This window comes from Harmonia axyridis, chromosome X (genome assembly GCF_914767665.1).
Source record: "Harmonia axyridis chromosome X, icHarAxyr1.1, whole genome shotgun sequence".
NCBI classification, from domain to species: Eukaryota; Metazoa; Arthropoda; class Insecta; order Coleoptera; family Coccinellidae; genus Harmonia; species Harmonia axyridis.
The window spans coordinates 26,816,362-26,830,144 of record NC_059508.1 but is presented as its reverse complement, the minus strand read 5'-3'; the positions used below and the strand labels follow the sequence as shown (position 1 = coordinate 26,830,144).

Below are 13,783 nucleotides of genomic sequence, written 5' to 3'. Positions count from 1 at the left end.
TTTTTGAAGTTTGATGAATAATTAATATTAAGTGTTTTATATGTTTCAGACGGAAAAACATCAATTAGCATAGAAATTTTTCAGATTTACATCTGAAAAAACACACAATTGTATTATGATTTCAAAACTTAATTGCAACGAAAAATAAATGATGACTATTTTGAGCAGTTCAATAGTTAATTTCTGTTTTATATCTGAGGCCAAATATGATTTGTTCCTCACAAACAGAGTGTACCGGGTGGGCAAATTTCGATGTTTCAGCACTAAAACTTTCAAACCTGAGGTGATAGACAAAATCTGATACCCTATACTCGGTCTCTTTTTCTGAGAAAATAGCAAGAGTTGTATTCATTTTTGGCCACCTGCTTTTATTTTCGAGTTATAAACGAAAATTGGAAAAATGGCGATATCGAAAAACTTTTATATTTCCGCTAATACTGATTCTAGAGCTCCGAAATTAAAACATTATACAGGCACTTTTTTACGTAGAATCCAGTTATGTTTTTTCAAAGGGGAACACTAAATTTCTGTGTCATTTCTTGAAAGCTTAATTTTTCCTGATTTCAAAAATATATAACATTGTGTGGTTTGAATCAAAATAAATGACAGAAAATGGTCAAAAATCTTTTTTTAACTAAGAGTCTCAATATTTAACTTTAATTTTGGGTCGAAGCTTCGTAATTAATGACCCTTTTGAAAAAACAAGACCGCTACTGGATTTTACGTGAAAAAGTGCCTCGATAATGTTTCAATTTCAGAGCTCTATCTTCAGTATTTTCCCAATTTTCGCTTATAACTCGAAAACAAAAGAAGGTGGCCAAAAATGAATACTACTCTTGTTACTTTCTCAGAAAAAGAGACCGAGAATCGGTATGAGATTTTGTCTATGTCTAATGGTTTAAAAGTTGTAGTGCTAAAACATCGAAATTTGCCCACCCTGTACACCTATTGAAGTAGGCAGGAATATTAAATGTTTTATATAGGTTCTGTTTGAGATAATGGCAGTGAAAGCCCAGAATGTTCAAAAAAAAAACTGATATTTGATACTTATATTCCAAGGTTCTTCAACTGACGTGGTCACTTAAAGTGAAGAAGTAAAACAGAAACGTCATATATGGCCAGGAGAGGAGAAGAACTTAGTACTTCAAACACTTTGAGAATCATGTAAGGAATAAGAAGCCTCCCAGAAAACATAAATGTATGGAATTCATTTCCACGCATTCACCAAGTTTCCAGAATGATGACTAAGTTAGAATTTAAATCCTAGTATGTATAGAATTCCAGCAAAATAGATTGTTAGTAAAAATATTTCATTGAGACTGAAAAGTATTAATTATATTTTCAATGAGTTTTTTAATCAAGTACCCGATCACAATATCCATTTCACTCACATATTCTAATTTTTCCAGATGATTTCAGTTCTGAGACAAATTCTAAGAATGTTTATCGTATTCAATTTAGTTGTAACTAAGAAGAATTAGTATTAAACTTATTATAAATTAACAAAATCATAATATCTATTTTGCCATCCTTGATGTTTTCTCGCTATAATGGTCGATCAAATACAACTCATCTCACAAAAGTTTCGCTGTGCTCTCATCAAACACAAGAACTCATAACCAAAATTTCAGATAACTTATTTCATCACCTAACTCCAGATTCAGACATAATATAATCGTGATTGGCGGATATATTGTAAGATATCGATATTTTCTGAATTTAATTACAATCGTTTAAGATCATTTCTACTCGATATTCGAAAATTACGGACATTCTAACAAATTTTCATTCATTCAAAGTAACAGTTGAGATTATTCAATAAACATATTTCATGAAATAGCTGAACCATGCGAAAAATGCAATATTATCTTGATTTGTTCAGTTCTCAACGCCACTTATACAATTATAACAATATGGTATATCGAATAGACGCGATAAGACCCTGTGATCTGACAACACCGCTGGGATCGAAAAGGTGGGCTGTACATGTCAGTCGAGTATATGTGGGAATGAAAAGTCGGCGGAACGTGACGGGTCTCAAAAAGAGAACAGAATATATAACTTTCTTGAATGAAAAAAAAATTTTCCCCTCTATGGATGCCTAAGGAGTTATATTTTCAAACAGCTGATTTTTCACATATACACTCCAAGAAAACACTCGGATCACATGGGTCTGAGGTAGCCTGCCAAGTATAACGGGACTTAATACGTCTGTTGGATAAATATATATATATATATATATATATATATATATATATATATATATATATATATATATATATATATATATATATATATATATATATATAAATATATATATATATATATATATATATATATATATATATATATATATATATAAACCTGTTGCAAACAGTGATTGTTAAAAATATATATATATATATATATATATATATATATATATCTATATATATATATCAATATATATATATATATATATATATATATATATATATCTATATAAGGATAAGGACAGTCCCTCTCAGAGAAATACTAACCGTAGACACGTGTTTCGGGCTTTCGGCCCTCATCAGTACGGTGAACAAGTGTTAGGATGTGCAACACTTGAAAGAAACAACAAACAAACAGAGTCAACAACAGAAGCCAGCAATCCATTTGTGGTTTCAGCAGGAAGACCCAATGTGTTTTCGGGCAACAACCGACATCACCACGCGAAAAGCTATAACTAACTGCGTGACATCCGAATCCAGGAATAATAACATGTCGGAAGGATAACGAGGGTAATTGTTCATAAAACAAATCATAAGGATAAGGACAGTTCTCTGAGAGGGACTGTCCTTATCCTTATGATTTGTTTTATGAACAATTACCCTCGTTATCCTTCCGACATATATCTATATATATATATATATATATATATATATATATATATATATATACAGGGTGAGTCTTTGACTTGTACATATATTTTAACCGAAGGTTCTTGAGGTCAAAAGAAACACTTTTTTCATTTACCATTTTTTCCGATTCGGCCCTGTTAAAAAGATATAGCCATTTTAAATTTTCAAAATGAGCTAATTCACCCCTGAAAACCGGAACACTGAAGTTTTCTCAAGCATAAGATATACCTCTCGAACCTTGGAAATAAGCTACTAAATTAGAAAAACCATCATAAACTTACGTTTAACATTCCATTTGTTGAACAAAGTAGTGTTTATAATCAAATAAATGAGTTATTCCAATTTCGTTGACGCTAAAGATTAAATATTCTTCTCTTGATTTCTATTTCATTTTCGATAATTATAACGAATTGAGCTCGCTACCAGCCATATTAGTTCTGATACTCATATCCATTCATTCATTATATTTCATTTATATGATATCGTTGTTTATTTTTCGTGCAAGAATTAACCTTAAAATCTCAAATAAATAATATTCATCTATGAAAGATCTAACACAGACTATAGTAATCTGTGGTTTTAAGTTTGAATTTCAAATTTCGAGTGATGCCAAATATAAACACAGCAGTTCGGTTCGAATAATCTATGTTCTAACCTAAAATTTTCATTTACAGTTTACACTGTTATTGTTATAAGATATTTGTTATGAAATGAAGCATTTGATTTGTTCCAACTATCTCATAAAAATATTGAAATGCATCAATATTTTTGAAACCATCAGTATGAAAATATGGAAATATGTAAAATATTCTGGCTCTGTAATCAATGGAAAATGTTAGACTCCACTTGTAATCAAATTTGTTGTTAATGTGTACCTACATTATAGCCAACTTTACTACTTAATTCATCTTGATTTTGGCATTGAAAATAAATGAGAAGTATTCAATATAATTATCCACAATAGAATATTTGGTTTCTTTCAACTCACCTGATTTGTTTTCACATTAAAACAATTATGGCCCTCTTGGAAGTATGTCAATCATAAGCTCTTAGGATGAATTTATGGAATAGCAAAAGAATAAAAGTATTCAATCTCAATCACATGAAAATTTGTCTAGCATGTACCTAGTGGTATGTTTCGATGTGTGTGGTATGTTTCGATGTGAGTTAGAATGAGCCGAAGAAGAATACAGTATTGTTCGATAGCAGCAGTCTTTAGTGGGATATTGATTGTTGTCATTATAATGGGACTATTTTGTGAAAACTTTTTTAAACATGGGTTTTATGAATAATCTGGACTTTTCAAAAAGAATGTTGATTTTAGTGAAGTATCTTCTTATTATCAGAGCTGTGCCAAAGCTCAGTGATTTTTAATCAAATCGAGGAGTTGAGGTGAGCTTATTCAAATAACTTCATTTTCAAACTAAGTTGGCTAGTACTTCAATTCTTAAATCTGAGACATGACTTCATAGTAAATATTCATTTCTGTGGTTTTTTTTCCACAATAGAACAGAGTTGCATTCAGCCAAAGTACCCAATTTTTTGAATTTCACAGATAATTTTTTTTTTTTAAGATCAAGTTATTCGAAAACGGCGCTTTGTACGAGAAAATATGAAGAATACTTTTATTTTTCAAATTAGCCAAATATTCTTCAATGAACGTTCAAATTACTATTAAGAGTTGGTTTCTTCGAATTTCTGGTATTTTGATGGTATGTTATGTTCATAACATAGAAACAGAAGAATGTGTATGGAATCTGGTGTTCGGAGAAGATGTATCACATCAAAAAAAAGCTATATTTCAAAAATCATTTCCTTCGATACAACCATTTCCGAGATATAGCCGATAATCACATTTTTTTAACGATTTTCAACAGCCTGTATCTTTTTAACCGGGCCGAATCGGAAAAAATGGTAAAGGAAAAAAGTGTTTCTTTTGACCTCAGGAATCTTGGGTTAAAATATATGTACAAGTCAAAGACTCACCCTGTATATATATATATATATATATATATATAGTATATTTCAACCAACAAAGAAAATCATGATTCAAGACGAGACAACCAAACATACACCTCGATTTATATATATATATATATATATATATATATATATATATATATAAATAATATCAGTAACTGTTTAGTTTCCATGCGTTCTACCGTTGTAAAATCCCGCCCAGTTTCCCTTCTTATCTCTTCGTTCCTGATATGTTGCAATCTGGAAACTCTACCAGATCTTATCGAAATGTCCATCTCTAATTTGTCTATGGTCTTTTTTTTTCTGGAAGTTGCCAGCATTCACAGCCATAAGTTAAAATAGATTCTACAACTGTTGTGTAGATTGTTGCCTCTGATATTGAAACCTTTTTTTTTCGTTTCAGTAGCCGTTCAGTTGTTTATAGAGTTGAGTAGGGGTGGAGGAGTCTCGATAGAAATGGCCCCCATTAATTGGGGATCTGCTTAGTGGTTATGTTTGCCTTAGAATGTTAGATGATATCATAGTTCTCCAGTCGCATACTCCAGGAACTTTATTTTAATTGGGGTCGGATCTTGTATATTCTCAAAATTTAAATATGTATGTCGTAAAAAGATTTACCCAGATTTTTTCCTAATTAGGATGTCTATTAGCTGTTCTTTCGATCCTATTCTTGGGGCATCCTTTCTGCTGTGTAGTAATTTTCAACTCTGTATTTCTCAGAGTAACTAACGCTAAAAGATTACATATATCATGCTGTTACAATCATTACGTGTTCTTCAATTAACGGAAACTCTAGAGCCCGTAAGCAATCAGAGGTCTCCCCAAAGGACGTAGTTAATATCACACAATCTACTTCTACGAAAGATGAAAAAAAACTCCTCTCCTGACCTATCTAGCTGCCGGTATCACTAGGCAACAACAGTACCTAGAAGTGAAGGGAATCCAATATGCTGATGTCATCATCAAAATGACATCACACCGAATAAATAAGTCAAAATCATTATTTTGATCCGTATCTGATAGAACGCTCGAGCTTTTCGGATTCTGAAGAGTTTTTATGTCAAAATAGACGACGTAATATCCCCACCAGACAAATGGAAGCAGGAGTGCCTCAAGGTTCAGTTCTAAGCCCAAAATCAACAACATCTGCATATGCAACGCCCCAAAAAGGTCAAGGAATATGCTAGCTCTATACGCAGATGATAGATGTCATTTACAGAATAGTGATCGCAGCACTAGATGATTTATATATTACAGACGAATGTTTCATTAAGGTGAAAGATTCAAATGAAATGACTAAACCTGCATAGTCAACTGTGCGATTGTATTTTTCTTCCTGTTAATTTCTAGCTGTTTGCGGAACCAATTATCAAATATATTGGGACTGTATGCAAATAAAAAAACAAACAAAAAACAAATAATAATTCAAACTCTATGGATGGCAATCAATGGCATTCAATGTATGAAATTAGTATACTAAGCCCTACCTCATTCAGAGTATGGAACGTACTACGCTGATTGGTCGAAACCGCGAGTATATATATATGTATACGAGGACATTTTCGAGGAATTCGAATCACAAATGCTAGTGGAAGAACACTGAACGATTTTGCGGACAATAACCAAGAAATCGTTATAGATGCACCGAATGAGCCAACTCATTACGGACCGATAGGTCGCCCGGATGTATTGGACATCGCGATGTTTAAGAACATCCCATTAGTTCATCGGATCACAGCCATATCTGAGCTGAGTTCCGATCATAATCCTTTTTTGGTTCATCTTGGAGATGAATTCGACGTGGATCCGCCAAAAACCAATTCATGGACAGACTGGCAGGTTTTCAAGGAACAAATGACGACGAATATGGGTCCACTTAGACTCATATATGACTCCAAGGAACTGGACTCAGCCGTCGAGTCCCTCACGAAGATCATCAAAACGTCATTGGACGGTTCAACACGAATTTCTTCTTTGCCTAGTCAGAAGAACTCGATCCCAGAAGACATCAAGGAGCTTATCAGGGAGAAGCATAGAGCGAGGCGTAGAGCTCAGAACACACTCAGCCCTGAGGACCGTCGAGTGTTCAATCAGCTCAACGCTAGAGTCAAGGAGGCTCTCAGAAAGGTCCGGAATGATCGTTGGGAAGAGAAATTAATCTCTCTTTCCACAGAAGACAACAGTGTTTGGCGGATGGCCAAAGCACTGCGCTCAGATAGAAAACCAACCCCACCGATTCACGGTTTACAAGGAATGGTATATAGTCCAGAAGAAAAGGCTGAAGCTTTCGCGGATAACCTCGAAAGCCAATGCAGTTGTACCTACAACTATGCGGATTTGGACCACATCGAGGACGTCAACCGCAAAGTGAGAAGAGACCTGAAAAAGGAATCAACGGAAGCTATTGGTTTCGCAACCGTTCAGGAAATCCAGAACACTATTATGTCGAGTAAAGTGAAAACGGCACCAGGACCAGACGGCATCACTAACTTGACGTTGCGAAACCTCCCTCGAAAAGCCTTAGTAGCATTGACGAATATAGTCAATGCTACGCTACGACTAAGGTACTTTCCGAAGGAATGGAAGAAAGCCAACGTGGTTTCAATCCACAAGGCCGGCAAAGATGCTAAATTCCCGCAGAACTACCGTCCTATCAGTCTTCTCTCGTGCATAGGGAAGATTACGGTAGCGGTCATTCTGAAAAGACTGAAGACAATAACAGAAGAAAAGAAGATTATACAGTTGGAACAGTTCGGTTTTCAAAGCCAACACTCCACTGTGCAACAGGTGCTCCGAGTAGTGGAACAAATCACGGATGGATATAACCGCAAACAAGTCACAGGGGCTGTGTTCTTGGATGTGGCCAAAGCGTTTGATAAAGTATGGCACAAAGGATTGCTATACAAACTGCTCGCGGCCGGATTTCCACTCTCCATGGTCCAACTTCTAGCTTCTTACTTGCATTCTCGCAAGTTTAGAGCCAGAGTTGACGGAGTATTGTCTTCAGAGAGGTCTCTTTCAGCCGGAGTTCCGCAAGGATCTCTGCTGTCTCCAATATTATTTACAATATATGTATCCGACATGCCAAAAACGGTGAAAACCTCCATGGCACTGTACGCTGACGACACCGCCATTCTTGCCAGTTCATGGTGTCCCAAAATGGCAACGAAGTATCTACAGGAAGCCATCTATAGACTTCAATCCTGGTTTGCTCGATGGAGAATCGAAGTAAACCCTGAGAAGAGCGAAGCCGTTCTTTTCAGTCGAAAGAAAAAAGATCCCATAGGACATGTCGTAATGTTCGGTAGGAGGATCGAATGGAAAGACGAGGCCAAGTATCTGGGAGTGATACTTGACAAGAAGCTTACTTGGAAACAACACGTCACATCAGCTGTGACGAAGGGAAAGACAGCAGCGGCAGCGTTGCAACCGCTACTTTGCAAAAGCAGCAAAATGTCTCTTTCCAACAAGCTTCTTCTCTATAAGTCCACCATTCGGCCGGTCATGTCTTACGCATGCCCGGCTTGGGGATACGCCGCAAAGACGCATCTGCAGGGACTTCAAGTCGTGCAGAGTACGATCCTGAGACGGGCCGTAAATGCACCATGGTTTGTCAGCAACGTACGGATACATGAAGACCTGCATATACCATTCTTAGACGACCATTTAATAGATCTGAGCGTGAAGACCTTCAACAAAATGAAAAATCACGCAAACCCTCTTATAAGGAAGGCTTGCGACTATGATGAAAAAGCCCCTAGGAAACACAAAAGACCGAAGATGGCACTTCCCTAGGAAGTGTGTATTAGAGCCAAACCCTTATTGGCACAGAGATTGTGTAATAATTAGTTACACAAGCCTTCTGAAGTGGCATATTGCCACCTGCTAGAGCAGACCAAATTAGCTCACCAGAGGGTAATCATATTGAGACTGAGCAGTAAAAGGCTAATAGCCTGACTGCAAAAGAGAACGAAGTTCCAAGTTCCAAGTTTCGAGGAATTCATTCGAATTCATGTGTGTCATACGTTCCAGAGTGTGTCTTAGTGGAAGTTACCTGCCCGACAGTGCTTAGTGCGCAACCCAACTGAGGACGAAGTCGACGGACTTTTAAACGTAAATTACTCCGAGTCAGGACTCGTCCTGTTATCATGGAGAAGCAGGTTCAAGAGCTTACCCTGCTCATAACTGAGCTCAGAAAAGAACTTCAAGAAATAAGAAGAGAAAACGCGGAATTGAAGGCGAAAATACTGCTCCAAACAACCTACGGAGTAGAATCCCCGACCCCACAGTTTAGCGATGACGAGCTAAACAGCGAAACAAATGAATGGAGACAGACTCCAAAAAGACTGAGAAAAACCCAACGTCAAACAGAAAATAAAATCACACAAGCCAGAAACCATTTCGCCATCCTAGAGGACGAAGAAATGGAAATTACGCCCCCACAGACCCAAACAGAGACTGAGACAAACCTCAGACCCCTCGGCAGTCAACGACGGAACAGAATAGAGTTCCCTCCCATGCCAACGAAAACAGTGCCTCTCACTGAAGCCCTAAAACCCCAAGTCATCCCAAGAATTCCACCCATCAAGGTGAAAAACACGGAATCTTTCCCGGCAATCGAGAAACTTGCCAGAGAAAGAAGTATCAAAATCAAATTTGCGAAGCACACCAACCAGGCCTTGCAAATTCACTTAGAAACGGCGGAGGATCATAGGAAACTGACTGCCGGTTTGAAAGAACACAACCAGCAGTACTTCTCGTACACGCTCCCAGAGGACAAGCTCCTACGAGTTGTCATTAGGGGAATTCCTGCCCATGAGACTGAAACATCTATAAAAGACCAACTGAGAGATAAAGGCTTTGAAGTAATTGAAGTGACACAGCTTTACAAGCGTATCGATGGAGTTAAACATAACTTCCCCATGATGTTAGTGAAACTCCCAAGAAGCGAAGCAAGCAAGGAAATTTACAACCTAAAATTCCTGGGTCACTTCAAAATTAGCGTTGAAACGCAAAAGACCAAGCACTCGTATAAACAGTGCTTCAGGTGCCAACAGTTCGGGCACACGCAAGGGACGTGCCAACTAAATCCCAAGTGCGTCAAGTGCAGCGGAGAACACTGGTCTTTCGAGTGCGAAAAACCAAAAACAACCCCGGCGGTCTGTGCAAACTGCGGACTTTCACACCCAGCAAACTACCGTGGCTGTAAAAATTATCCGGGTAACTCAAAGAAGGAGAAAACCCAGCCGAGGAAGTTCGAATCGAACAAAATTGTGGAGGGAATATCCTACACAGACAAAGTGGCCCCGAAACCGAAACCAACCCAAAACAAAGAACCATCCATGACAGAGATGCTGGCCCAAGTCACATCTCTACTCACAAAAATAGTAAGCAGACATGCAAAATAGAAAGCCCACATCTCTAAAAGTGCTCGCATGGAATGCAAATTCCATTAAAAATAAAATTCTGGAACTAGGAGATTTTGTCCAGGAAGAAAATTTCGACGTCATTCTGCTATCTGAAACGCATTTAAAACCAGCTGACACACTGTCACTCCCAAACTACCGCTGTTACCGAAGTGACAGAGTCATCGGAAGAAACGGCGGCGTTGCTGCATTAGTCAAATCAAACATTGAACACGAAAGAGTAAAAAATTACGAAACGGAGAATCTGGAACACGCTGCGGTGAATATCACGATGTCCGACAACAGACCCATCACGATCATCGCAGCTTACAACTCCCCGAATAAACCTCTCCTTCCGTCAGACTTGGACCAAGTTTTCCCCTCGACCAACAGGATCGTGCTTGGTGGTGATCTGAACGCGAAACACGCCATATGGAACTCGAGAACCACGACGACAAGAGGAAGAATACTCGCCTCTCATTCCACGACCAACAACTATTCTGTTGTTGGTCCTGAAACACCGACTCACTATGGCAGAGGGAGACCCGACGTCCTAGATGTCTTCATACTCAATAATATCGAGTATTCACCAGAAATCCACACGAAGACAGCCCTCAGTTCAGATCACAACCCAATTATATTAAAACTGGCAGATTGGCACGATACTCCGACATTGCACACGGAGAGGTTTATAAACTGGAATAAGTTTAATGAATTGCTAACCAGCTCACAACCTTTGGAAGATCTTACAAACAAAACTGAAATTGATAATGCAGCAAAAAGACTGACAGTAGACATCCAAAATGCTATAACAGGATCGACGTCGACAACTTCAAAGAAATCCCCGGATAAAAACAGCCTCCCTCAAGAGATAAAATACTTGATTCGCCTCAAGAACAGAGCCTTACGCAAAGCTCAGAGGACCATGAACCCCATGGATAAAAGGGAGGCAAACCGTTGGACAAACAAGGTGAAAACCGAGATCCAGAATTTCAGGAACGAAAGATGGCAAACACTTTTAGAGAACATTAACGAAGACTGTGACAACTCAAACGCCCATCATAAGCCAATGTGGGATCTTATGAAGCGAATGGGCAATAAAAAGAATAGATCACTACCATTACACGGACCAGGCCGTATTGTTCACACAGACCAAGGAAAGGCAGACGTTTTCGCTGATAGATTAGAACTCCAATTTTCTGAGAATGAAACCCCGGAAGACGACGTTGACTTTGAGGAAACAATAGAGAGAAAAGTAAGGAAAATTCTACGAGGACAGTGCGACTCAGCGTTGAGACCAACTAACGCAGATGAAGTGCAGGAGGTTATAAAGAACCTAAAGAAAAGAAGCTCCCCTGGTGAAGATGGTATTTCCAATACGCATCTGAAAAACGTACCAGTAGAATTTACACAAAACCTTGCCACATTAATCAATGGCATCTTCCGACTACAACACTTCCCAGAAGTGTGGAAGAATGCCGTTGTGATAATGATTCCAAAACAAGGTGACGACCCAATATTTCCTCAAAGTCACCGCCCCATAAGCCTTTTACGGACTATGGGAAAAATCACCGAGAGAGTCATCCTTAGAAGACTGGAAGAAGAGTTGGAGGAAAACAACGTCATTCCAGATGAACAATACGGCTTCAGAACGGAACATTCGACAGAGCAGCAAGTCCTCAGGCTAACGGAGTCGGTGATCCAAAACATTAATAGGAAACACACATGCACGGCCACATTTTTCGATATCTCGAAGGCGTTCGACAAAATGTGGCACGATGGTCTAATGTACAAGATGAACCAAGCAGGCATTAATCTAAATTTAATCAAGATCATTAAAAGTTACCTCACGTCCCGGACCTTCCAAGTAAGGATTGGCACTTGTAAGTCAGCAAAAACCTCAATTAAAGCTGGAGTACCACAAGGAGGAGTACTCTCGCCGAAGTTGTACAACATTTTCTCGTCTGACATCCCAAGAATCTTTAACGAAGATGTGAAAATTTTCACATACGCTGATGACACTGCTGTACTTGCCCATTCAAGGAACATGAACCTTAGTGGAAGATACCTTCAGACTGCCACAGACGACATCCTGAAATGGATGGAAAAATGGAAGGTGAAAGTTAATCCAGCTAAGTCGCAAGCAATTGTTTTCAGCAGAAAATCAGGACTACCAACAAGTCAAATAGAGATAAATGGGGAAAAGATCCCGTGGATCAACAAAATTAAATACCTCGGTGTGATCTTTGACCGCAAACTCACGTGGAAAGATCACATCGACGCAATCAGAAAGAAAGTCAGTCAGAAAAATGTGCAACTTCATCCCCTATTAGCGAGAAATAGTCAGCTGAGCTTGGATAACAAACTGAGACTATACAAAGTTGTTATAATACCAAGCATCCTTTACTGCTCCACAGCTTGGGGTCAAGCTGAAAAGTGCCACAAAAATAAACTGGAAATATTACAAAATAAAATTCTAAGGAAATTAACAGATGCCCCTTGGTTCATCCGAAACGCCGACATTAGACAAGACCTACAAATGCACACGATTTCGAAGCAAATAAGACTCCGAAACAGGAAGCTGTTAGAAAAACTAGAGTTTCACTCAAACAAGACCCTGGAAGATGCCCTTAACTACGATCCGCAAGGCCCCTCGAAAATAAAGCGTCCCAAGTTAGCGCTTTTAGAAAACGGAGAAGAAAGCTAAACTCCGTCCCAATAAGCGTGTGAGACTCCAACACGCTCTCTGAAGTTTCCTTCTCCTAAAAGGAAACAACCAGGACTAAGGATAAAAGTGTTTTACACTATTCCGATAGAAACCAACGTCCATCTCTTTCGAGGAATTATCAAAGCCCAACAATCATTTTACTCTCCCATATTCGCGTATTATATTATTATATTATAATGTCTGGTCGCGGTAAAGGTGGAAAAGTTAAGGGTAAGGCAAAGTCTCGTTCCAACCGAGCTGGATTACAATTTCCAGTTGGTCGTATTCATCGTTTATTACGCAAAGGAAATTATGCTGAACGAGTTGGAGCTGGAGCACCCGTCTATCTAGCCGCTGTTATGGAATATCTAGCCGCCGAAGTTTTGGAATTGGCCGGTAACGCAGCACGTGACAACAAGAAAACCAGAATTATTCCCAGACATCTTCAGCTGGCAATCAGAAACGACGAAGAGTTGAACAAATTGCTATCGGGAGTAACTATCGCTCAAGGTGGTGTTTTACCGAATATCCAAGCCGTCCTCTTGCCAAAGAAGACAGAAAAGAAATCATAAATGCAATCTGTATGTGAAACGGCCCTTTTCAGGGCCACAATATTTCCTCATTGAAAAGATTTTTTTATCATCTGATCACTTTGGGTATAATAAAATTGCGACAATTTCACGGTCCTGACATTCGTAAGTAGGGTAAATGCTCTGATTTTCGACCAAATTAACAAAAACATCGATTTCGGGTACGACTTTTTCACACATAAACTAATCAAATTTTAAAGGTGTTGATGTTCATCGATT

At 38.3% G+C, this 13,783-nt stretch overlaps 1 protein-coding gene across 1 annotated transcript; it reads left to right on the top strand.

Moving 5' to 3' along the window:
* Positions 1 to 13,132: 13,132 nt before the first annotated feature.
* On the top strand, positions 13,133 to 13,546 carry LOC123686226 (histone H2A). Its single transcript, XM_045626241.1, has one exon. The coding sequence runs from the start codon at positions 13,172 to 13,174 to the stop codon at positions 13,544 to 13,546; it is 375 nt and encodes a 124-aa protein (XP_045482197.1). The 5' UTR covers positions 13,133 to 13,171.
* Positions 13,547 to 13,783: the final 237 nt, after the last annotated feature.

Excerpts from the sequence above, each read along its gene's own strand:
- LOC123686226 (XM_045626241.1), top strand. The coding sequence starts at position 13,172 with ATGTCTGGTCGCGGTAAAGGTGGAAAAGTTAAGGGTAAGGCAAAGTCT.